Source organism: Bombina bombina, chromosome 6 (assembly GCF_027579735.1).
Source record: "Bombina bombina isolate aBomBom1 chromosome 6, aBomBom1.pri, whole genome shotgun sequence".
NCBI classification, from domain to species: domain Eukaryota; kingdom Metazoa; phylum Chordata; class Amphibia; order Anura; family Bombinatoridae; genus Bombina; species Bombina bombina.
The window spans coordinates 348,941,744-348,965,728 of NC_069504.1; the positions used below are offsets into that span (position 1 = coordinate 348,941,744).

General features: G+C 40.8%; 1 protein-coding gene across 1 annotated transcript in view; it reads left to right on the forward strand.

The window, feature by feature from the left end:
• DEPDC4 (DEP domain containing 4) overlaps positions 1-23,985 on the forward strand; it is a 195,974-nt gene that overhangs the window by 96,482 nt on the left and 75,507 nt on the right. The window contains exon 7 of the mRNA XM_053717002.1: positions 23,662-23,787. Coding sequence (XP_053572977.1) covers positions 23,662-23,787 — 126 coding nt within the window. The remainder of the gene's footprint in view (positions 1-23,661; positions 23,788-23,985) is intronic.

Here is a 23,985-nt window from a genome sequence, read left to right on the forward strand (position 1 = left end):
CTATTTCCATATGTGGTGGGAGTGCCCTAGGGTAAAGAAGGTATGGTGCAACCTCTCAGAGATGATCACCATAGTTTTGGAGGAACAAGTGTTATTAACGCCTATGCAGGGACTATTAAATGAAGAAGATCCGAGATTTAATAAATATATAAACAAATTTATAAGAACTGTTTGTACGGCAACTCGCATCTCTATAGCAAAACATTGGAAACTGGGAGTACCAGAGTGGAGGGAGGTTATAGGAAGAATTAGAAATATATATGCGATGTGTGAAACTGCTGCACATCTCCAAGACACAGTAGAATCTTTTAATAAGATTTGGTTCTATTGGATGCTAAATGAAAAGAAGCTTTTTTAGCTGGGGCAAACTTGTGCGTGGTAAAGGAGGATAGACTCGATATAGGAAGAAGTATATAAGACTGAAGAATATGCTCAGTGGTCACTTACTTAATAATCAGAAATATATTATAAGTAAAATAATACACATTCACTCAAAAGAGGCGCACAGCGGAATGGTTTAATGGTTTATTGGTTATATATATTTGTTTTATATGTTATTTACTGTCTAATTGTTGAATACGGAACAATTAAAACTAGACTCTTGCCCCTGCGAGGGCCTTTATCTGAAATTCACAAGATGACTTTGTTAAAGGACTTATTTATATGGAAAGACTGTAACACTCGAACGCATATATCACGTTCCATATACTGTTTTCCAATTGTAATTATATGTGTATTGAGAAGATTGTTCAATAAAAAATCATTTCAATCTAAAAAGGCACTTTTAAAGTAACTAGTGGTACATTTTATTTAAAATTTATTACAAAGTAAAAATGTTGTATTCTTCTGTTTTCGATTATTCCAAATATCTCCGCTTTTTCTTCATAAATGGAAAGAGTCCACAGCTCCGAATGCCGTTTTAGAGTGCTCTGTTCCTCGGGATCGAGAATCGGGTGCGCACTGAGCTATCTGCCTCTGGGGATTCTATTTCCCACGAGGCAAGTTCCCTACCAATAACTCTTACTATGCATGCAGGTAACCCAAACGCTACTTATCCTTCTATGAAGTGTGGCCTGTTCCCACCGGAGGTTACGGCACAGTTCCGCATGGCCATATCTCTGGCGCATCTGCACCTCACCTCCCGGGAGTGTGCTTATGATATTGTCCGTGTTCCGTTAACCGGGACTCATCAGTTGTGGAATCGCCTGGTCCAGTTCAGCCCTCCGGGGGAGCGACTGCCCCTGAGACCTTAGGGGGTCAACCTTCGGGGGCCAGTGTTTTTTCTTTTGTCCCGGCGGAGGTATGTTGCGCCTTTCTTATACACTTGCGTGCCTTAGTGTTCTAGTAAGGCACATTTTTGGCGCTGCTGGATCCCACTCTTAATGGGTCTGGGGATTCTCAGTCTTAATCTTTGACTGGGTTGCATGCATTGACATAAGGGGATGAAGTGATCTTCTTATAGTCTGTTATTTATGTATCCTATTCAGAAAAAATCTGGACACAGTCTCGCCCTCTTAGCCTCTCAAAACAGACTGAGATCTCTCCACTCAGTCAAAAAGAAAACAGTAGATTTTATGAGTGGCGCTACCAAGCTGAGGGTACGAATAAAAATTCCTTAAATAAGTCTGTATATATAGATATATTAATTACCATGTATCACACTTTGAGTTAATATTCTAAAGATAATGTTGTATAGCTTAAAATAGGCTTATATATGTATAATAAATCACAATGAATGAATTGTATATAAATAAACAAATATTTATTCAGTTACCCAATACTGATTCATGGTTATATTAGTGTTAAACGATATATTGAAACATATAAATAGTAACAAGTTGTGGCCACAACTAATAGAGTTAAAAACAATTTCCCTAATAAAGGCAATACCTTAATTAATGCTAGATTCGATAAGATAATTGCCTTATACCTAAAAATAGTACGTGCAATAATTTTAAATACAATGTGCAAAGTGAAGGACAAAAAAATTGTTTGCCAATTTTCAATGTCGTTTAGAAAAATAAATAAAAAGTGAGATATATATATATATATATATATATATATATATATATATATATATATATATATATATATATATATATATATATATATATATATATATATATATAGTATTTGCCGGCTTATAAAGTTTCAATTAAAGAATAAAAAGTGTTCGTGTTGAACCCTGAATTAATCCTTTAAAGTGAGGTATTGGTAGTCCACTTAGTGGATAGTCTCTGGTTCAGTCCTAACAAACTTACGCCTAGATTTAGAGTTCTGCGTTAGCCGTCAAAAGCAGCGTTAAGGGGTTCTAACGCTGGTTTTGGCCGCCCGCTGGTATTTAGAGTCAGACAGGAAAGGGTCTAACGCTCACTTCCCTACCGCGATTCCAGGCTACCGCAGATCCCCTTACGCCAATTGCGTATCCTATCTTTTCTATGGGATCTGCCTAACGCTGGTATTTGGAGTCTTGGGAGAAGTGAGCGGTAGACTCTCTACCCACAAGACTCCAGCCGCAAAAAAAGTCAGTAGTTAAGAGCTTTCTGGGCTAACGCCGGAATATAAAGCTCCTAACTACTGTGCTCTAAAGTACACTAACACCCATAAACTACCTATGTACCACTAAACCGAGGCCACCCCACATCGCTGCCACTTAATAAACTTTTTTTTAACCCCTAATCTGCCGACCGGACAGCGCCGCCACCAACGTTATACTTATGAACCCCTAATCTGCTGCCCCTAACATCGCCGACCCCTATATTATATTTATTAACCCCTAATCTGCCCCCCCACCACTCAACGTCGCCGCTACCTTACCTACACTTATTAACCCCTAATCTGCCGACCGGACCTCGCCGCCACTATAATAAATGTGTTAACCCCTAAACCGCCGCACTCCTGCCTCTCAAACACTATAATAAATTTGATTAACCCCTAATCTGCCCTCCCTTACATTGCCGCCACCTACCTACAATTATTAACCCCTAATCTCCCGCCCACACCGTCGCCGCTACTATAATAAAGTTATCTCTTGTGAAAACCTGCAGTCATGGGGACGGGGTGTGCGAACAGCTTGATCAATCGAGCCCTATGGGTCAGTTCTCTAGAGAATTGGACTCATAGCATCAAAAACACATGAATGTATACAAAACAGCAACACAAACCTTGTCACTCGTAATACTCCCTATTATAGTTCAGTGTTACCTTTTGATGCTTTTAGTCCAGTGCTTGACAAATATGTTCAAAAATTAGGAGCTAGTAAGAATATTTTGGAGCCAGGCATATTTTTAGGAGCCAGACAGTTGGATTTGTATATAGATATATGGAGAATAACCCAAAAAGTTAAAGTTCAATCAGCCAATCAGATTCAAGTTCAATCCGATTGGCTGATCCAATTAGTTCCAATCAGCCAATAGAATGTGAGCTCAATCTGATTGAATCAGCCAATCAGATTTCTCTTGTAAGGTGTATCCAGTCCACGGATCATCCATTACTTGTGGGATATTCTCATTCCCAACAGGAAGTTGCAAGAGGACACCCACAGCAGAGCTGCTATATAGCTCCTCCCCTAACTGCCATATCCAGTCATTCTCTTGCAACGCTCAACAAGCATGGAGGTAGTAAGAGAGAGTGGTGAAATATAGTTAGTTTTTTTTCTTCAGTTCTTCTGTTATTTTTAAATGGTACCGGAGTTGTACTATTGTCATATTCACCCTTTTTTTTCATCTCAGGTACTGTTTTCTTTAATTGTGGGTGTGTTACTTTCATACACCTGTATAAAAAAGCCTTTCACTGATCATTCAGTGCTTGGTAATTTTGTGCTAACACTAAGATTTCCCAGCTCTACAATTCCTCTACAAGAGTAACCAACTTTATATTCTCTGTATGCCTGAAGTTGCTCTTAAGGGATTCTACTACACACTCCTGTTTGAAACCGTTCTATGAAGCCTCTGTGTTACTCACGCTGATCGTGTGGATATTCCTCTGCTGTCTCCGTTTGCAAGCAGCCTGTCAGCTGTTCTCTTCACTTGCGGTGACGTCACACGCCGACATCTCAAACCGCCCGCGGCGCTCACAGCTCTAACAAGCTCTTCTGCTGCTCTTCCTCCCGGACTTATAAGTAAGACCTTTCTACCTTAACTAAATTCATATTGTCTCACATAATATCCGTTGCCACTTGGATTCAATTTCATTATCCTAACCGTTATTGTTAATCTCTACTTTCATGCAAATATTATTTAAACATTATCCTCTCTTTGTATACAACCTCCATTTTGGTTCTGTGTATATATATATATATATATCTCTGTCATTTTTGTTGCCTCCTAAATGACTATAGAGATACTTTATACATATAATTAACCATACACTAATGTTAGGATTGTTGCTAGATGAATGACCAAGTGTATCATTTGCTGCCGCTCCTTAAAGCAACAGTCCTTCAACACCACAATACCTTTACTCTTACTTAGAGGTCAAATAACATAGAGACTGAATAAATATATATATATATATATATATATATATATATATATATATATATATATATATATATATATATATATATATATATATATACCTTGCTGTCAACAGTTGGATTCAACCATTGCAATTATCCTCTCTTCTTTTAGGAACTTAACCTCCAGATTCCAAATATCTGACATTATTACCAAGCCTAATTAAAATGAATCCAGTAGACATTGTTACACATGTACAAAGCTTAACTGATAAGGTAGAAGCCATTACACAAGCTCTTAATACCTTACAGCAGTAAAAAACTACCTCGAAGACAATTTAAGGAAAGGGTTTATACGACCTTCCAGTTCACCCGCAGGAGCTGGGATGTTCTTTGTAAAGAATAAAGACAATACTATAAGACCCATAGTGGATTACAGAGAACTAAATAAACGCACAATTAAAAATCGATATCCTCTACCGCTTATTCCAGAGCTTATCGAACGCCTTGCGGGTGCCACCTGTTTTACCAAATTAGACCTAAGAGGCGCTTATAACCTCATCAGAGTTAGACAAGGGGACGAATGGCTCACGGCATTTCGTACTCGTTATGGCCTTTACCAGTATGTCGTGATGCCATTCGGACTTTGTAATGCGCCGGCAACGTTTCAATACCTAATAAATGATATTTTCAAGGATATCCTAGACATATTCGTTGTCATCTATTTAGACGACATTTTAATTTACTCTCAGAATATAACAGATCATGTTAAACATGTCAGAACAGTCTTGTCAAGATTGAGACATCATCTCTATGCTAAGCCTGAGAAGTTTATTTCTCTTGTTAAGTGTGTTCAGTCCACGGGTCATTCATTACTTATGGGATATATTCTCCTTCCCAACAGGAAGTTGCAAGAGGATCACCCAAGCAGAGCTGCTATATAGCTCCTCCCCTCACATGTCATATCCAGTCATTCTCTTGCAAGTCTCAACAAAGAAGGAGGTCGCGAGAGGAGATAGGAGTTTTTTTTTTTTTTACCTAATTATTCTTCAATCAATAGTTTATTATTTTAAAATGGCACCGGAGTGTGCTGTTTTTTTCTCTCAGGCAGTATTTAGAAGAAGAATCTGCCTGCGTTTTTCTATGATCTTAGCAGACGTAACTAAGATCCACTGGCTGTTCTCGCACATTCTGAGGAGTGGGGTAACTTCAGAAAAGGGAATAGCATGCGGGGTCCCACGCAAATGAGGTATGTGCAGTAAATATTTTCTAGGAATGGAATTGACTAAGAAAACACTGCTGTTACCCATATGATGTAAGTACAGCCTTTAATGCAGTAGTAGCGACTGGTATCAGGCTGATAAATGTATGCACAGTTGAGTTATTTTCTAGGGACTAGAATCTGACTGAGAAAATACTGTTAATACTGAAACTAATGTATGAGCCTTAACTGCAGTAGAAGCGACTGGTAGCAGGCTTAGTGATAACTTTGCATAACCCTGGAAAGTTTTTTTTTTTTTTTTTTTTTAAAACGTTTACTGGCATGTTATTCGTTTTGTGAGGTACTTTGGTGATAAATCCTTTTGGGCATGATTTTTTTTCCACATGGCTATCGTATATTTCTGCATAGAAACCGTTGTAACAGGTCTCCCACTGTTGTAATATGAGTGGGAGGGACCTTTTTTTAGCGCCTTGTTGCGCAGTTAAAATTCTAGCACAGTCTTCCTGCTTCTTCCTCCTTGATCCAGGACGTCTCCAGAGAGCTCAGGGGTCTCCAAAATTCATTTTTGAGGGAGGTAATCAGTCACAGCAGACCTGTGACAGTGTGTTTGACTGTGAGAAAAACGTTAAATCTTAAATTGATTATCCGTTTTTGGGTATTGAGGGGTTAATCATCCGTTTGCTAGTGGGTGCAATCCTCTGCTAAATTCATACATTTACTGTTTACTGTTAAAATTGTTGGCTATAACTGAATTATTTCAGTGTTATTCGACTGTGACAGTTTTTTTGTGTTTTTTAAAAGCGCTGCTGCGTTTTTTCTATTGCTTGTAAATTTATTGAAAGATTTTTTCCAAGCTTGCTAGCCTTCATTGCTAGTCTGTTTAAACATGTCTGATACAGATGAATCTACTTGTTCATTATGTTTAAAAGCCAATGTGGAGCCCAATAGAAATATGTGTACCAATTGTATTGATGTTACTTTAAATAAAAGTCAGTCTTTACCGGTAAAGAAATTATCACCAGACAACGAGGGGGAAGTTATGCCGACTAACTCTCCTCACGTGTCAGTACCTTCGCCTCCCGCTCAGGAGGTGCGTGAGATTGTGGCGCCAAGTACATCAAGGCCCTTACAAATCACTTTGCATGATATGGCTAATGTTATGAAAGAAGTGTTATCTAATTTGCCTGAGTTAAGAGGCAAGCGCGATAGCTCTGGGTTTAGGACAGAGCGCGCCGATGACACGAGAGCCATGTCCAATTTGCAGAACATGAGGACGGAGAGCTTCATTCTGTGGGTGACGGATCTGATCCGGGGAGACCGGATTCAGAAATTTCAAATTTTAAATTTAAGCTTGAGAACCTCCGTGTATTGCTAGGGGAGGTGTTAGCGGCTCTGAATGATTGCGACACGGTTGCAATCCCAGAGAAATTATGTAGGCTGGATAAATACTATGCGGTACCGGTGTGTACTGACGTTTTTCCTATACCTAAAAGGCTTACAGAGATTATTAGCAAGGAGTGGGATAGACCCGGTGTGCCCTTTTCCCCTCCTCCGATATTTAGAAAAATGTTCCCAATAGACGCCACCACACGAGACTTATGGCAGACGGTCCCTAAGGTGGAGGGAGCAGTTTCTACTTTAGCCAAGCGTACCACTATCCCGGTGGAGGATAGTTGTGCTTTCTCAGATCCAATGGATAAAAAATTAGGTTACCTTAAGACAATGTTTGTTCAAGAAATTACAGCCCCTTGCATGCATTGCGCCCGTCACTGCTGCGGCGGCATTCTGGTTTGAGTCTCTGGAAGAGGCTATTCGCACAGCACCATTGGATGAGATTATGAACAAGCTTAAAGCCCTTAAGCTAGCTAATGCATTTGTTTTGGATGCCGTGGTGCATTTAACCAAACTAACGGCTAAGAACTCCGGATTCGCCATCCAGGCGCGCAGAGCGCTATGGCTTAAATCCTGGTCAGCAGATGTAACTTCTAAATCTAAATTGCTTAATATCCCTTTCAAAGGGCAAACCTTGTTCGGGCCCGGCTTGAAAGAAATTATTGCTGACATTACTGGAGGTAAGGGTCACACCCTTCCTCAGGACAGGGCCAAATCAAAGGCCAAACAGTCTAATTTTCGTGCCTTTAATAATTTCAAGGCAGGAGCAGCATCAACTTCCTCCGCTCCAAAACAGGAAGGGACTGCTACTCGTTACAGACAGGGTTGGAAAAGCAACCAGTCCTGGAATAAGGGCAAGCAGGCCAGAAAGCCTACTTCTGCCCATAAGACAGCATGAAGAAAGGGCCCCCTATCCGGAAACGGATCTAGTGGGGGGCAGACTTTCTCTCTTCGCCCAGTCCTGGGCAAGAGATGTCCAGGATCCCTGGGCGTTGGAGATCATATCTCAGGGATACCTTCTGGACTTCAAAACTTCTCCTCCACAAGGGAGATTTCATCTGTCAAGGTTATCAACAAAACCTGATAAAGAAAGAGGCATTTCTACGATGTGTACAAGACCTCTTAGTAATGGGAGTGATCCACCCAGTTCCGCGGTCGGAACAAGGGCAGGGTTTTTACTCATATCTGTTTGTGGTTCCCAAAAAAGAGGGTACCTTCAGGCCAATCTTGGACCTGAAAATCTTAAACAAATTCCTAAGGGTTCCATCGTTCAAAATGGAAACTATTCGAACCATCCTACCCATGATCCAAGAGGGTCAGTATATGACCACAGTGGACCTAAAGGATGCCTACCTTCACATACCGATTCACAAAGATCATTATCGGTACCTAAGGTTTGCCTTTCTAGACAGGCATTACCAGTTTGTAGCTCTTCCCTTCGGGTTGGCTACGGCCCCGAGAATTTTTACAAAGGTTCTGGGCTCGCTTCTGGCAGTACTAAGACCGCGAGGCATAGCGGTGGCTCCGTACCTAGACAACATTCTGATACAAGCGTCAAGTTTTCAAAATGCAAAGTCTCATACAGAGATAGTTATAGCATTTCTGAGGTCGCATGGGTGGAAAGTGAACATGGAAAAGAGTTCTCTGTTCCCACTCACAAGGGTTCCCTTTTTAGGGACTCTTATAGATTCTGTAGAGATGAAGATTTACCTGACGGAGTCCAGGTTATCAAAAATCCTAAATGCTTGCCGTGTCCTTCATTCCATTCCAAGCCCATCAGTAGCTCAGTGCATGGAAGTAATCGGCTTAATGGTCGCGGCAATGGACATAGTACCATTTGCGCGCCTGCATCTCAGACCGCTGCAACTATGCATGCTAAGTCAGTGGAATGGGGATTACTCAGATCTGTCCCCTTTACTAAATCTGGACCAAGAGACCAGAGATTCTCTTCTCTGGGGGTTGTCGCGGGTTCATCTGTCCAAAGGAATGACTTTTCGCAGGCCAGATTGGACGATTGTAACAACAGATGCCAGCCTACTAGGCTGGGGTGCAGTCTGGAACTCCCTGAAGACTCAGGAGGAGAAACTCCTCCCAATAAACATTCTGGAATTAAGAGCAATATTCAATGCTCTTCTAGCTTGGCCTCAGTTAGCAACACTGAGGTTCATCAGATTTCAGTCGGACAACATCACGACTGTGGCTTACATCAACCATCAAGGGGGAACCAGGAGTTCCCTAGCGATGTTGGAAGTCTCGAAGATAATTCGCTGGGCAGAGTCTCACTCTTGTCACCTGTCAGCGATCTACATCCCAGGCGTGGAGAACTGGGAGGCGGACTTTCTAAGTCGCCAGACCTTTCATCCGTGGGAGTGGGAACTTCACCCGGAGGTGTTTGCGCAACTGATTCTTCGTTGGGGCTTCCTTGTTACGGATCCAGGTCCAGGGACCTGGGAGCGGTGCTGGTAGATGCACTAGCAGCCCCTTGGGTTTTCAACATGGCTTATGTGTTTCCACCATTTCCATGGCTACCTCGACTGATTGCCAGGATCAAACAGGAGAGAGCATCGGTGATTCTAATAGCGCCTGCGTGACCACGCAGGACCTGGTATGCAGACCTAGTGGACATGTCGTCCTGTCCACCATGGTCTCTGCCTCTGAGGCAGGACCTTCTAATTCAGGGTCCTTTCAACCATCCAAGCCTAATTTCTCTGAGGCTGACTGCATGGAGATTGAACGCTTGATTCTATCAAAGCGTGGTTTTTCGGAGTCGGTTATTGACAAATTTACCATAAGATATGGCGTAAATATTTATATTGGTGTGAATCCAAGAGTTACTCATGGAGTAAAGTTAGGATTCCTAGGATATTGGCTTTTTCTACAAGAAGGTTTAGAAAAGGGTTTATCCGCTAGTTCGTTAAAGGGACAGATTTCTGCTCTGTCTATTATTTTACACAAACGTCTGGCAGAGAATCCAGACGTCCAGGTTTTTTGTCAGGCTTTGGCTAGGATTAAGCCTGTGTTTAAAACTGTTGCTCCTCCGTGGAGCTTAAACTTGGTTCTTAAAGTTTTTCAATGTGTTCCGTTTGAACCCCTTCATTCCATTGATATTAAGCTTTTATCTTGGAAAGTTCTGTTTTTGATGGCTATTTCCTCGGCTCGAAGAGTCTGAGTTATCTGCCTTACATTGCGATTCTCCTTATCTGATTTTTCATTCAGACAAGGTAGTTCTGCGTACTAAACCTGGGTTTTTACCTAAGGTTGTTTCTAACAGGAATATCAATCAAGAGATTGTTGTTCCATCATTATGTCCTAATCCTTCCTCAAAGAAGGAACGTCTTTTGCATAATCTGGACGTAGTCCGTGCCCTGAAGTTCTACTTACAGGCAACTAAGGATTTTCAGCAAACTTCTTCTCTGTTTGCCGTTTATTCTGGTCAGAGGAGAGGTCAAAAGGCTTCGGCCACCTCTCTCTTTTTGGCTTCGTAGCCTAATACGTTTAGCCTATGAGACTGCTGGACAGCAGCCTCCTGAAAGAATTACAGCTCATTCCACTAGAGCTGTGGCTTCCACCTGGGCCTTTAAAAATGAGGCCTCTGTTGAGCAGATTTGCAAGGCTGCAACTTGGTCTTCACTTCATACCTTTTCAAAATTTTACAAATTTGACACTTTTGCTTCTTCGGAGGCTGTTTTTGGGAGAAAGGTTCTACAGGCAGTGGTTCCTTCTGTTTAATGTTCCTGCCTTGTCCCTCCCATCATCTGTGTACTTTAGCTTTGGTATTGGTATCCCATAAGTAATGGATAACCCGTGTACTGAACACACTTAACAAGAGAAAACATAATTTATGCTTACCTGATAAATTTATTTCTCTTGTAGTGTGTTCAGTCCACGGCCCGCCCTGTCCTTTTTTTGAGGCAGTTCTAGATTTTAATTAAAACTCCAGTCACCACTGCACCCTATAGTTTTTTTCCTTTCTCGTCTTGTTTCGGTCGAATGACTGGATATGACATGTGAGGGGAGGAGCTATATAGCAGCTCTGCTTGGGTGATCCTCTTGCAACTTCCTGTTGGGAAGGAGAATATATCCCATAAGTAATAGATGACCCGTGGACTGAACACACTACAAGAGAAATAAATTTATCAGGTAAGCATAAATTATGTTTTTTAACTCCAACACCATCACTTTCCTGGGTTATATTATCACACCACAAGGTATTAACATGGGGGACACAAAAATACGCACAATTTTAGAGTGGCCAACACCCACCACAAAGAAACACATACAAAGATTCATGGGGTTTGCGAATTTTTATCGTAAATTTTATAAAAAATTTCGCTCATTTAGCTAAACCCCTGACTAATCTCACAAAAAGCACCGTTAAATTCCATTGGTCTACTGAAGCACAGACAGTATTCGACACTCTCAAACAAAAATTCACTACTGCACCCATCCTATCCTACCCTGACCCTTCTTTGCAATATGTAATGGAAGTAGACGCTTCTGACCATGCCATTGGAGCTGTTCTATCACAAAGAAGGTCGTTGAAACATCCTCTCCATCCAGTAGCATATTATTCCCGTGTTCTCAGTGAATGGGAACTTAACTATGCTATAGGTGAAAAGGAGCTCCTAGCTGTTAAATCATCCTTTGAGCACTGGAGACACTTATTGGAGGGAACCAGTATCCCCATTTTGATATACACCGATCACAGGAACCTTCAATTCCTGAAAATCAATAGAACATTCACTGCAAGACAAGTACGCTGGAATCTCTACTTCAGTAGATTCAATTATTTGATCACTTACAGACCTTGTAACAAAAACCAAAAGGCTGATGCTCTCTTGCGAATTCACGAAAAGCCTACTCAACTACCTAACCAACAAACTATAATACCTCTAGACCATATAATTGGTCTCACCGAAACTACCTTAGAGTTATTCAAAAGACACCAAGATGATGATGATGATGATGATATACCTACATCGCTACTACAATTAGGTCTAGATGGGTTATTATATCATGATAAGTCACTCTATGTTCCCAAAGGACTAAGATCAGAGATACTCACGACCAACCATGATACACCATTAGCTGGGCATCCAGGCATAAACAAAACTATCGACTTGCTTTCGAGAACCTACTGGTGGCTATCCATGATTTCAGATATTAAGGAATATATCAAATCCTGTAATACTTGTACAGTATCCAAAACCATGAACCAAAAACCTTGTGGATCAATGTTAACTCTACCCACACCAACAAGACCTTGGACAGATATAGCAATTGATTATATTGTGGAACTTCCTAAATCATCCAATCACAATACCATTATTGTTGTGGTTGATTTATTCAGTAAAATGGCACACTTCGTTCCCACCACTAAACTACCTTCTGCCTTTGAAACCGTTCAACTCCTCATACAACATGTTTTCAAACATCATGGTCTACCCCTCAGCATTACATCTGACCGTGGGTCCCAATTTACCAGTAAATTCTGGAAACACCTCTGTGATACCCTAAAAATACAAAAACGATTAAGTACGTCCTTCCATCCCCAGTCCAACGGACAGACAGAAAGGACCAACCAGTGGTTGGAACAATATCTACGTTGTTTCATCAATGAGAAACAGGATAACTGGTCAAATCTACTTTCATTGGCAGAATTTGCATACAATAATACAACTCATACCTCAACCAAGTTCTCACCCTTCTATATTAACTATGGTTTCCACCCCAGTTTTCATCAAGACCTTGCATGTGACAGCCCCTGTCCTCTAGTTAATGAGTTTAATACCATATCTGATACAATTTCCTCTGTAACAGAAAACATCAGGAAAACCAAGGAATACCACAAATCTTACTGATTTAAAGTGAAAACCGTCTCCTGTATATTCCATTGGGGATAAAGTTTGGCTTTCCAGCAAGAATCTCAGACTCCCCTATCCATCTCGTAAGCTCTCTCCACTGTACATAGGTCCATACGCCATAAAGGCCATAGTGAACCGTAATGCTGTCACACTATCATTACCTGATAGTTTCAAGGTACATCCTACGTTTCATGTATCACTCCTCAAACCCTACCATCCACTTCGTCAACCAACAGTCACTTCCCCCGACTCCCTCCTTGGCCAGGATGTCAAACGGGATTACGAGGTTAGTTCTATCAAGGATTCCAGGATATTCAAGGGTACCTTGCAGTATCTCATTCATTGGAAGGGATATTCGGCTGATGATGATTCTTGGGAGTCGGCTTCCAATGTTTCTGCACGCAGGCTCATTTCCTCTTTCCATTGCTCTCATCCTGACAAGCCTAAACCCTGATCCACGGAGTGGCTCCTTGAAGGGGGAGTTCTGTCATATTCACCCTTTTTTTCATCTCAGGTACTGTTTCTTTAATTGTGGGTGTGTTACTTTCATACACCTGTATAAAAAAGCCTTTCACTGATCATTCAGTGCTTGGTAATTTTGTGCTAACACTAAGATTTCCCAGCTCTAAAATTCCTCTACAGGAGTAACCAACTTTATATCCTCTGTATGCCTGAAGTTGCTCTTAAGGGATTCTACTAAACACTCCTGTTTGAAGCCGTTCTATGAAGCCTCTGTGTTACTCATGCTGATCGTGTGGATATTCCTCTGCTGTCTCCGTTTGCAAGCAGACTGTCAGCTGTTCTCTTCACTTGCGGTGACGTCACACGCCGACATCTCAAACCGCACGCGGCGCTCACAGCTCTAACAAGCTCTTCTGCTGCTCTTCCTCCCGGACTTATAAGTAAGACCTTTCTACCTTCACTAAATTCATATTGTCTCACATAATATCCATTGCCACTTGGATACAATTTCATGATCCTAACCGTTATGGTTAATCTCTACTTTCATGCAAATATTATTTAAACATTATCCTCTCTTTGTATACAACCTCCATTTTGGTTCTGTGTATATATATATATATATCTCTGTCATTTCTGTTGCCTCCTAAATGACTATAGAGATACTTTATACATATAATTAACCATACACTAATGTTAGGATTGTTGCTAGATGAATGACCAAGTGTGTCATTTGCTGCCGCTCCTTAAAGCAACAGTCCTTCAACACCACAATACCTTTACTCTTACTTAGAGGTCAAATAACAGAGACTGAATATATATATACCTTGCTGTCTACAGTTGGATTCAACCATTGCAATTATCCTCTATTCTTTTAGGAACTTAACCTCCAGATTCCAAATATCTGACAACTATTTTATCCCAGGCAGTAAATAGAAGAATAATCTGCCTGTGTTTTCTATGATCTTAGCAGGTTGTAACTAAGATCCATTGCTGTTCTCACATATGTCTGAGGAGAGAGGTAACTTCAGCGGGAGAATGGCGTGCAGGTTATTGGGGCCTAGTTTTTCCACATGGCTGGCTTAAATTTTGCCTAGAAACAGTTTCCTGAGGCTTTCCACTGTTGTAGCATGAGTGGGAGGGGCCTATTTTAGCGCTTTTTTTGCGCAGTTAAAATTACAGACTGAGACATCCAGCTTCCCTCAGGAGTCCCCTGAATGCTATAGGACATCTCAAAATGGCTCAAAGGCTTTCCAAAGTCGTTTATTGGGGAAGGTAGGGCCACAGCAGAGCTGTGGCAGTTTGTTGTGACTGTTAAAAAAAAAAGTCTATCGTTTTTTTTGATCCGTTTTTTGAACTAAGGGGTTAATCAACCATTTGCAAGTGGGTGCAATGCTCTGTTAGCTTATTACATACACTGTAAAAATTTCGTTTGATTTACTGCCTTTTTTCACTGTTTTTCAAAATCTGACAAAATTTGTTTCTCTTAAAGGCACAGTACCGTTTTTTTATATTTGCTTGTTAACTTGATTTAAAGTGTTTTCCAAGCTTGCTAGTCTCATTGCTAGTCTGTACAAACATGTCTGACATAGAGGAAACTCCTTGTTCATTATGTTTAAAAGCCATGGTAGAACCCCTTCTTAGAATGTGTACCAAATGTACTGATTTCACTTTAAGCAATAAAGATCATATTCTGTCTTTAAAAAATTTATCACCAGAGGAATCTGACGAGGGGGACGTTATGCCGACTAACTCTCCCCACGTGTCAGATCCTTTGACTCACGCTCAAGGGACTCACGCTCAAATGGTACCAACATCTAGGGCGCCCATAGCGTTTACTTTACAAGACATGGCGGCAGTCATGGATAATACACTGTCAGCGGTATTAGCCAGACTACCTGAATTTAGAGGAAAGCAAGATAGCTCTGATGTTAGACGAAATACAGAGCATACTGACGCTTTAAGAACCATGTCTGATACTGCCTCACAATATGCAGAAGCTGAGGAAGGAGAGCTTCAGTCTGTGGGTGATGTTCCTGACTCAGGGAAGATGATGCAACCTGATTCTGATATTTCTACATTTAAATTTAAGCTTGAACACCTCCGCGTGTTGCTCAGGGAGGTTTTAGCTGCTCTGAATGACTGTGATACAATTGCAGTGCCAGAGAAATTGTGTAGACTGGATAAATACTATGCAGTGCCGGTGTGTACTGATGTTTTACCAATACCTAAAAGGTTTACAGAAATTATTAATAAGGAATGGGAAAGACCAGGTGTGCCGTTCTCTCCCCCTCCTATTTTTAGAAAAATGTTTCCAATAGACGCCACCACACGGGACTTATGGCAGACAGTCCCTAAGGTGGAGGGAGCCGTTTCTACTCTAGCAAAGTGTACTACTATCCCTGTCGAGGACAGTTGTGCTTTTTTAGATCCAATGGATAAAAAGTTAGAGGGTTACCTTAAGAAAATGTTTATTCAACAAGGTTTAATCCTACAGCCCCTTGCATGCATTGCTCCTGTCACTGCTGCTGCGGCGTTCTGGTTTGAGTCTCTGGAAGAGGGTTTACAGGTAGCGACTCCATTGGATGACATACTTGACAAGCTTAGAGCACTTAAGCTAGCCAATTCTTTTGTTTCTGATGCCGTTGTTCATTTGACTAAACTAACGGCTAAGAATTCTGGTTTTGCTATCCAGGCGCGCAGAGCGCTATGGCTTAAATCATGGTCAGCTGACGTGACTTCAAAATCTAAGCTGCTTAACATTCCTTTCAAGGGGCAGACCCTATTTGGGCCTGGTTTGAAGGAGATTATTGCTGATATCACTGGAGGAAAAGGTCATGCCCTTCCTCAGGACAGGTCCAAATCAAGGGCCAAACAGTCTAATTGTCGTGCCTTTCGAAACTTCAAGGCAAGTGCGGCATCAACTTCCTCTAATGCAAAACAAGAGGGAACGTTTGCTCAGTCCAAGACTGTCTGGAGACCTAACCAGACCTGGAACAAGGGTAAGCTGGCCAAAAAGCCTGCTGCTGCCTCTAAGACAGCATGAAGGAACGGCCCCCTATCCGGTAACGGATCTAGTAGGGGGCAGACTTACACTTCGCCCAGGCATGGGCAAGAGATGTCCAGGATCCCTGGGCGTTGGAAATTATATCTCAGGGATATCTTCTGGACTTCAAAGCTTCCCCCCCAAAAGGGAGATTTCACCTTTCACAATTATCTGCAAACCAGATAAAGAGAGAGGCATTCTTACATTGTGTACAAGACCTCCTAGTTATGGGAGTGATCCATCCAGTTCCAAAGGAGGAACAGGGACAGGGATTTTACTCAAATCTGTTTGTAGTTCCCAAAAAAGAGGGAACCTTCAGACCAATTTTGGATCTAAAGATCTTAAACAAATTCCTCAGAGTTCCATCATTCAAGATGGAGATTATTCGTACCATCCTACCTATGATCCAGGAGGGTCAATATATGACTACAGTGGATTTAAAGGATGCTTATCTTCACATTCCGATACACAAAGATCATCATCGGTTTCTCAGGTTTGCCTTTCTAGACAGGCATTACCAGTTTGTAGCTCTTCCCTTTGTATTAGCTACAGCCCCAAGAATTTTTACAAAGGTTCTGGGGTCGCTTCTGGCAGTCCTAAGGCCGCGGGGCATAGCAGTGGCCCCTTATTTAGATGACATCCTGATACAGGCGTCAAACTTCCAAATTGCCAAGTCTCATACGGACATAGTACTGGCATTTCTGAGGTCGCATGGGTGGAAAGTGAACAAGGAAAAGAGTTCTCTATCCCCACTCACAAGAGTTTCCTTCCTAGGGACTCTAGATTCTGTGGAAATTAAAATTTACCTGACGGAGTCCAGGTTATCAAAGCTTCTAAATTCCTGCCGTGTTCTTCATTCCATTCCGCGCCCTTCAGTGGCTCAGTGCATGGAAGTAATCAGCTTAATGGTAGCGGCAATGGACATAGTGCCGTTTGCACGCCTATATCTCAGACCGCTGCAACTATGCATGCTGAGTCAGTGGAATGGGGATTACACAGATTTGTCCCCTCTACTAAATCTGGATCAAGAGACCAGGGATTCTCTTCTCTGGTGGCTATCTCGGGTCCATCTGTCCAAAGGTATGACCTTTCGCAGGCCAGATTGGGCAATTGTAACAACAGATGTCAGCCTTCTAGGTTGGGGTGCAGTCTGGAACTCGTGGACTCAGGAGGAGACACTCCTTCCAATAAATATTCTGGAACTGAGAGCGATATTTTTTTTTTTAAACATACTTTTTTATTTAGAAAAAAAAAACATTGTCTCCAACAAGATAATAATCTTATGTCACAAATAAATCATGAGTACACAAAAATATCACCGCCTCGCAGGGATGTAAATCAATAATGACTTCAAATGCATTTTTTATCACACAAAAGAAAGAGAAAAGAAAAAAAAAAAAGAGACTGTGGAGACAGACATAGGGAGATACCCCTACATTGTATAGCTTAATATCGAATATGTCCTAGATATCTTGCTAATTCTGATAATGTGCATAGGAACTTTATATCCCATCTCCTACTCTTATCTAACCTTATTGTTATATATAGGATTGTAGTACCTTCCACCAGGGGAATCTCAATTCAACAGAATTTAATAAATTAAAATTCCCCAGAACACACCAAAAAAAAGGAAAAGAAAAAAGACTAGACAAAACAAGACAGGACATAAAAAAAACACCAAAAACAAAAACAACCAAAAAAAAAAAAATTAAAAATAATAAAAATAAAAAAATAGGTAAATAATAATAATACTCCTTCTCTGCACCAGGGCCCACCCCCTGCCAACAAAACCCATATTAACTCTCGATAATGGTATTAGCCCTTCTTCTCAGATGTCTGTACCTATCAGATAATACTAACTGCTGAAATAAGATAGAGTCCTGCAAATGCGATAAAATTTGACTTTGTACATTCTCTGCTAAAGTGACTAAGACTGGTTCCCATTTAATCAGAAATAATTTAAACTGGTTTTCACGATATAGCATAGGATCTTTACTGTCTACTATAAGTTGCGATATCATATTACTAGTGAAAGCAGTGAAATTCGGCGCATTTTTATCCTTCCAATTATAGAGAATCAACTGCCTGGTATTGAGAGTTGAAGTAGAGCTAAATTAGGCTCAACGCACCCTTTTTTGAGCCCCTCAGAAAACTCTAAATACCAGCGTTGTTGGAAAGGTGCGTTGGGAAAAAAAGCAGCGTTAGCTACGCGGGTCTTTACCGACAAAACTCTAAATCTAGCCATTAGTGTGTCTGCTTATGCAGCGTGAGAAACTTAAGGTGAACAGTCTCAGTTATGTGCAAATGAGCGGGTTTGTTACCCTGCAGTTTAAAAGATTGTGATGATGTGCAGATATTATAATCCGATAAGAACAATGTGTATGCTGGTATTGAGATCCGGTTAGGACATATTAGGCTTCAGTGCGACTTTATAATTCTGCTGTTAAACAGACTTACCTGGCTGTGTTCCCTGACCAGCGTTAGTGCCATACGCGGTGGAAATACTCACAGCTGCTTCACTGCCTTTAACAGCCTCAGTCCGTATGTTTACCGCTAGCTTGTCTGTAGGTGCGGTTTGAATGCTGTTTCCTTAATCCTCCCTCTTTAGAATATTGACTCAGTGTGATACATGGTAATTTATATATATATATATATATATATATATATATATATATATATATATATATATATATATATATATATACAGATTTATTTAAGGAATTTTTATTCGTACCCTCAGCTTGGTAGCGCCACTCATAAAATCTACTATCTTATTTGTGTATCCTGTTCCAGTTCTGAGCTTGGAAGTCTCGGACCCCTGTTGGGCTGGTCCTGCGGGGCTGTCCGTTCTTCCTGGGCGATAACCTACGAGTTGCCTTATCTTTTATCTTCTGAAAGAGTAGATAGATAGGAGCGCCAAAAATAGGCAGGGTCTTATATGATTTATAATTGTAGGTCTGATGCTAGACCCTGGGTTTAGAGTAGCATATGTTAGATGTTTAGAAGGGTCCCTGTATAAAATTATGTATCGCAAGGATAGGTTTAGAAATTTGGATATGATATGTTTATCAAAGAATATTTATTACAATTTGCACAAAATATCGTATAATTAAAAGCAATTAGGTACAATTGCACAGATTGTTATATAGTTAAAACAACAATTAAGTACATGGATCCATGTGGACAAAATCCTATTTCATATAAGTGTGTCCTAAAATGATCTAAAAACATATGCGGCTGTCAGGATGTTAAAATATGTGTGAGTCTCACATATACAGTATAATGGTGAGGTCGTAGTGATAAGTGACCTCTCTAATGCAGTTGACACAAAAGTTGTGTGGTAAAAGTATAAGAATACCAATATAACATAAAATATAAAATATGGTATAAAATATGATATAAAATATGATAAAGATAGGGATTGGTATATTGGACAAAGAAGTGAACGTCGTGATCAAAAGATATTTAAATATCTTTTGATCACGACGTTCACTTCTTTGTCCAATATACCAATCCCTATCTTTATCATATTTTATATCATATTTTATACCATATTTTATACCATATTTTATATTTTATGTTATATTGGTATTCTTATACTTTTACCACACAACTTTTGTGTCAACTGCATTAGAGAGGTCACTTATCACTACGACCTCACCATTATACTGTATATGTGAGACTCACACATATTTTAACATCCTGACAGCCGCATATGTTTTTAGATCATTTTAGGACACACTTATATGAAATAGGATTTTGTCCACATGGATCCATGTACTTAATTGTTGTTTTAACTATATAACAATCTGTGCAATTGTATCTAATTGCTTTTAATTATACGATATTTTGTGCAAATTGTAATAAATATTCTTTGATAAACATATCATATCCAAATTTCTAAACCTATCCTTGCGATACATAATTTTATACAGGGACCCTTCTAAACATCTAACATATGCTACTCTAAACCCAGGGTCTAGCATCAGACCTACAATTATAAATCATATAAGACCCTGCCTATTTTTGGCGCTCCTATCTATCTACTCTTTCATATTCTATTAACTTAGTGGGTGCTTGGGGGACCCACCACAGACAGGAGCTAGAGGTCACCAAACGCAGCGCTATAAGATACCAATATCTCTTATCTTTTATCTTCTTCAGGTGAGGATGATTTTATTTGGGCTAAAGCTTAGGTTATGGTGCGAAGTTTCCTTCGGGAACTTTCTTCTCTGGAATTGATACTGGCGATTTTGTGGTCGCACGGTTTACAAAAGTCTGACTGTTCTTTATCCCTCCATCTTGGGGGAGGCTCTATGTGGCCTTGACGGTGCTGGGGCCCTTGGTTTCAGGCTGGTCCTGACTGGGTACAAATCCTTCTGTCTTTGAGGCTTAGTTCAGACAAGTGGCACCTTTTTTATGTCCGGTTGGTCCGGTGAGGGCGCCTAGTGATCACAATATGATTTGTGTTGTTTTATTTTACAAGCTTCAACTAGCATCCTGAGAGGACTTGAGGGTTCGTGGTTGCTCAGAGGCATGGGGGATTGGTTCAGTCTTCATTCGCCTTTCAATCTAGTGGGCTCAGTCGTGTCCGGGAACTAGAGTGTTCCTTCCCGTTGTGGGTTGGAGGCTTGAAGGATTTAGGTCCTTCATACCGCCGTTCTTACGGTTTTGCTTTTCATGGTCTCTTTGGAAGTGTCCTTTTAGGACTTGTTCCTTTTAGAGGTACTCTTCCTTTGGGTCGAGACTTTCTGGACTTCGTCCAGTTTTTATGGTGGTTTTGGCTGCTTCATTAGGAAGTGAAAGCCGTGAGGCTCTGTCTTCCTTTGGGAGTTAGTTGTCCCCATATTAGGGGCGATAGGAGGTGTTGTCTCTCTTTCCAAGCTTTTTACTTAGGGGATGTTTTTCTGCCTGGGTTCAGGATGCTTTGCATTCTTCTCCCTTGGGTGTGATCCTCTGGAACGTTAATCTGAAAGGATTATGGAGACTAGCCTTTCTTCTACTCTTTCGGGTGACTCTGTTCTCTTTCTCATTTCCCTTAGTGTTGCCCTTGGGGCCTTTGGGCTCTAGAGAAATTGTGCGACTTTGTCACAGCCTAGCACCTTGTTGGGGGGGTGTTAACCTCCCGGCCAAGGGTATTCTCTTCCCTTTGGGCTGGGAATTATGAGCGAGTCCTGTATCAGTTATCCAGGTTTCCCGGTTCTTATCCCCTGTGAGGTCTGATTGCTTCAGATGGGGTATCTTGTGTTCCCTGGAGGTGTTGTTCGTTCTAGGACGATTCTGAATATTTCGGTATTCTGAGCTACCTTTTTGCGACTTGGGGACCTTCGTCTTCAGTTGCTTTTTAGAGTGCAGTTGCACTGTGTTGGGAGAAGATCCTCCCTGTTTCAGACTCCTGGCCTTATCCCGTGGTTTCTGTTTTTCTGGGGTCTGGGCGTTGCCTCCCCTTGTTTCCATGAGGCTGGTGGGTCTTTGTTGGTCTGGAGTTCCTTATGCTAGCTGGACAGCTAGCTCAGCATACTAATGCACTGTGGCTACTCTGCACTGTAGCAAACCAAGTGTTGAACGTCGATCCCCAGCAAGGTCTACTCAGCCTTCCTCCTTTCGAGGTTGATATGATGAGCCGTGCCTTGAGTCCCTTAAGAGGGATTAGCCGCGCTTTAAAAGTACATTCATATTTTCTCCGTGTCTTTCCTTCTCTGTGGAAGATTACGGTAGCTTGTTCCCTTTATTTAGTCAGGGGTGTGTTGTTTGGAGACCGACTGCTGGGCGATGGTGTCTCCTGGAGGCTGTTGACTCAGTCACGTCTAGTTCCTGCAGTCTCTAGCAAGGCTTGTGGACTATCTGCAGGTCAGTGTCCTTGGGTCTTTTCCTCGTTTTCAAAGTTGTTCTCGGCTTCGGATGAAGCGGAATTTTGTTGAGTAGGGGTTTTCAGGCCTGGTGCCCTCAGAATAGGCCGCCTCTTGTACCCTCCCATTTTTGCATTCAGTGTCCTCTATAGCTTGGGTATTGTTTTCCCAAAAGTAATGAATGCAGCTGTGGGCTCTTTCCATTTATCAAGAAAAACATAAATTATGCTTACCTGATGATTTTTCTTTTCTTCAGATGGAAAGAATCCACAGCTCCCTGTCGGTTTTTATGCGGGACGGCTGTAATTTTTGTTCTTCTGGCACCTTTTCACCCTGATATTTCTTCTACTGTTCCTTGTTCCCCGGCAGAATAACTGGGGGATAAGGGGAGTGGGAGGGGTGTTTGAGCCTTTGGCTGGGGTGTCTCTTCCTGCTCCTGGTGGCCAGGTTCTGAATTCCCCTAAAGTAATGAATGCAGCTGTGGACTCTTTCCATCTGAAGAAGAATAAATTATCAGGTAAGCATAATGTTTTTTTGTAGTTTTTCTCCAAATTTGTTTAAAACTGTTAAATTTAGCATTTGCTTATAAAGGAAAAAAATCTCAAGTTTAAAATTCTTCAACATTTTTTTTCAATAGCTAAAATCCACCCACCATTTGCCTTATTTGTAGGGGCCAATCTGGGCTTTAGTCAGCAGACTACCAGGCTAGCCGCGGTCATAAACTTAGTAAAAATGCATTTGTTTGCAGTTGTTATCCATTGAAGGCAATGGACAGATATGTAGCAGAGCTAAAACTTGAAATGCATCCTGCTGACTTTTCAAGGCTGAGTTTTTTTTTTATAAATTGCTAAATTACATGAAAAGGGGGCAAAATACATAATGTAAATATATTGCAAAGTATTTTTATTATGCCCAAACATTTTATTTACATATTTCAGGGTATTACTGCCCCTTTAATGTACAAATAATTTTAAATGCAGTGTGGTATATTTATGACATGTTAGCCAAAAATACATAATCTGTCATTTCTCTGTTTCACTGTAAAGCACAATTTGTAAAGGCTCAGCATAATAAATATTTAGTAATGCTGTTTTTTATGACATATTAAAGGGATATGAGTCCGATTTAAAATTTCTTTTGTGAGTCAGACAGAGCGTACAATTAAAAAATAAAATGAAATCCAATTTGCTTAATTTCCATTGTATTTTTTTGTAGTTGAAGATACCTAGGTGTCTGGTACTACATGGCAGGAAATAGTGCTTCCATCTAGTGCTCATGCAAACGGATAACATTCTTACAAAACTGCTGCTATATAGTGCTCCAGACATGTGCATGCTACTTTTTTTAGTACGATACCTAATTTTGTTTTGCAGTTCGTTAACAAGATTGTGGTAATTAAGACATTCACCAAAGTCGTCATTCACAGCCCGTCAATATCAAAAGCTCAGAGTGAAGAATTTGCTTTGTTTTTGCTGGAAAACTACTGTGAGCTCTTTAAGGTAAATGTATTTACTTCTAGTGAAAACTTTTTAAATAATTTTTTTTCATGTCACTCAAGTCATTTGTCTAACTTCATTTCATTCTTAAGACACGGTGAGTCCACAGATCATTAATTACTGTTGGGAATATCACTCCTGGCCAGCAGGAGAAGCAAAGAGCACCACAACAAAGCTGTTAAAGGGACACTAAACCCAATT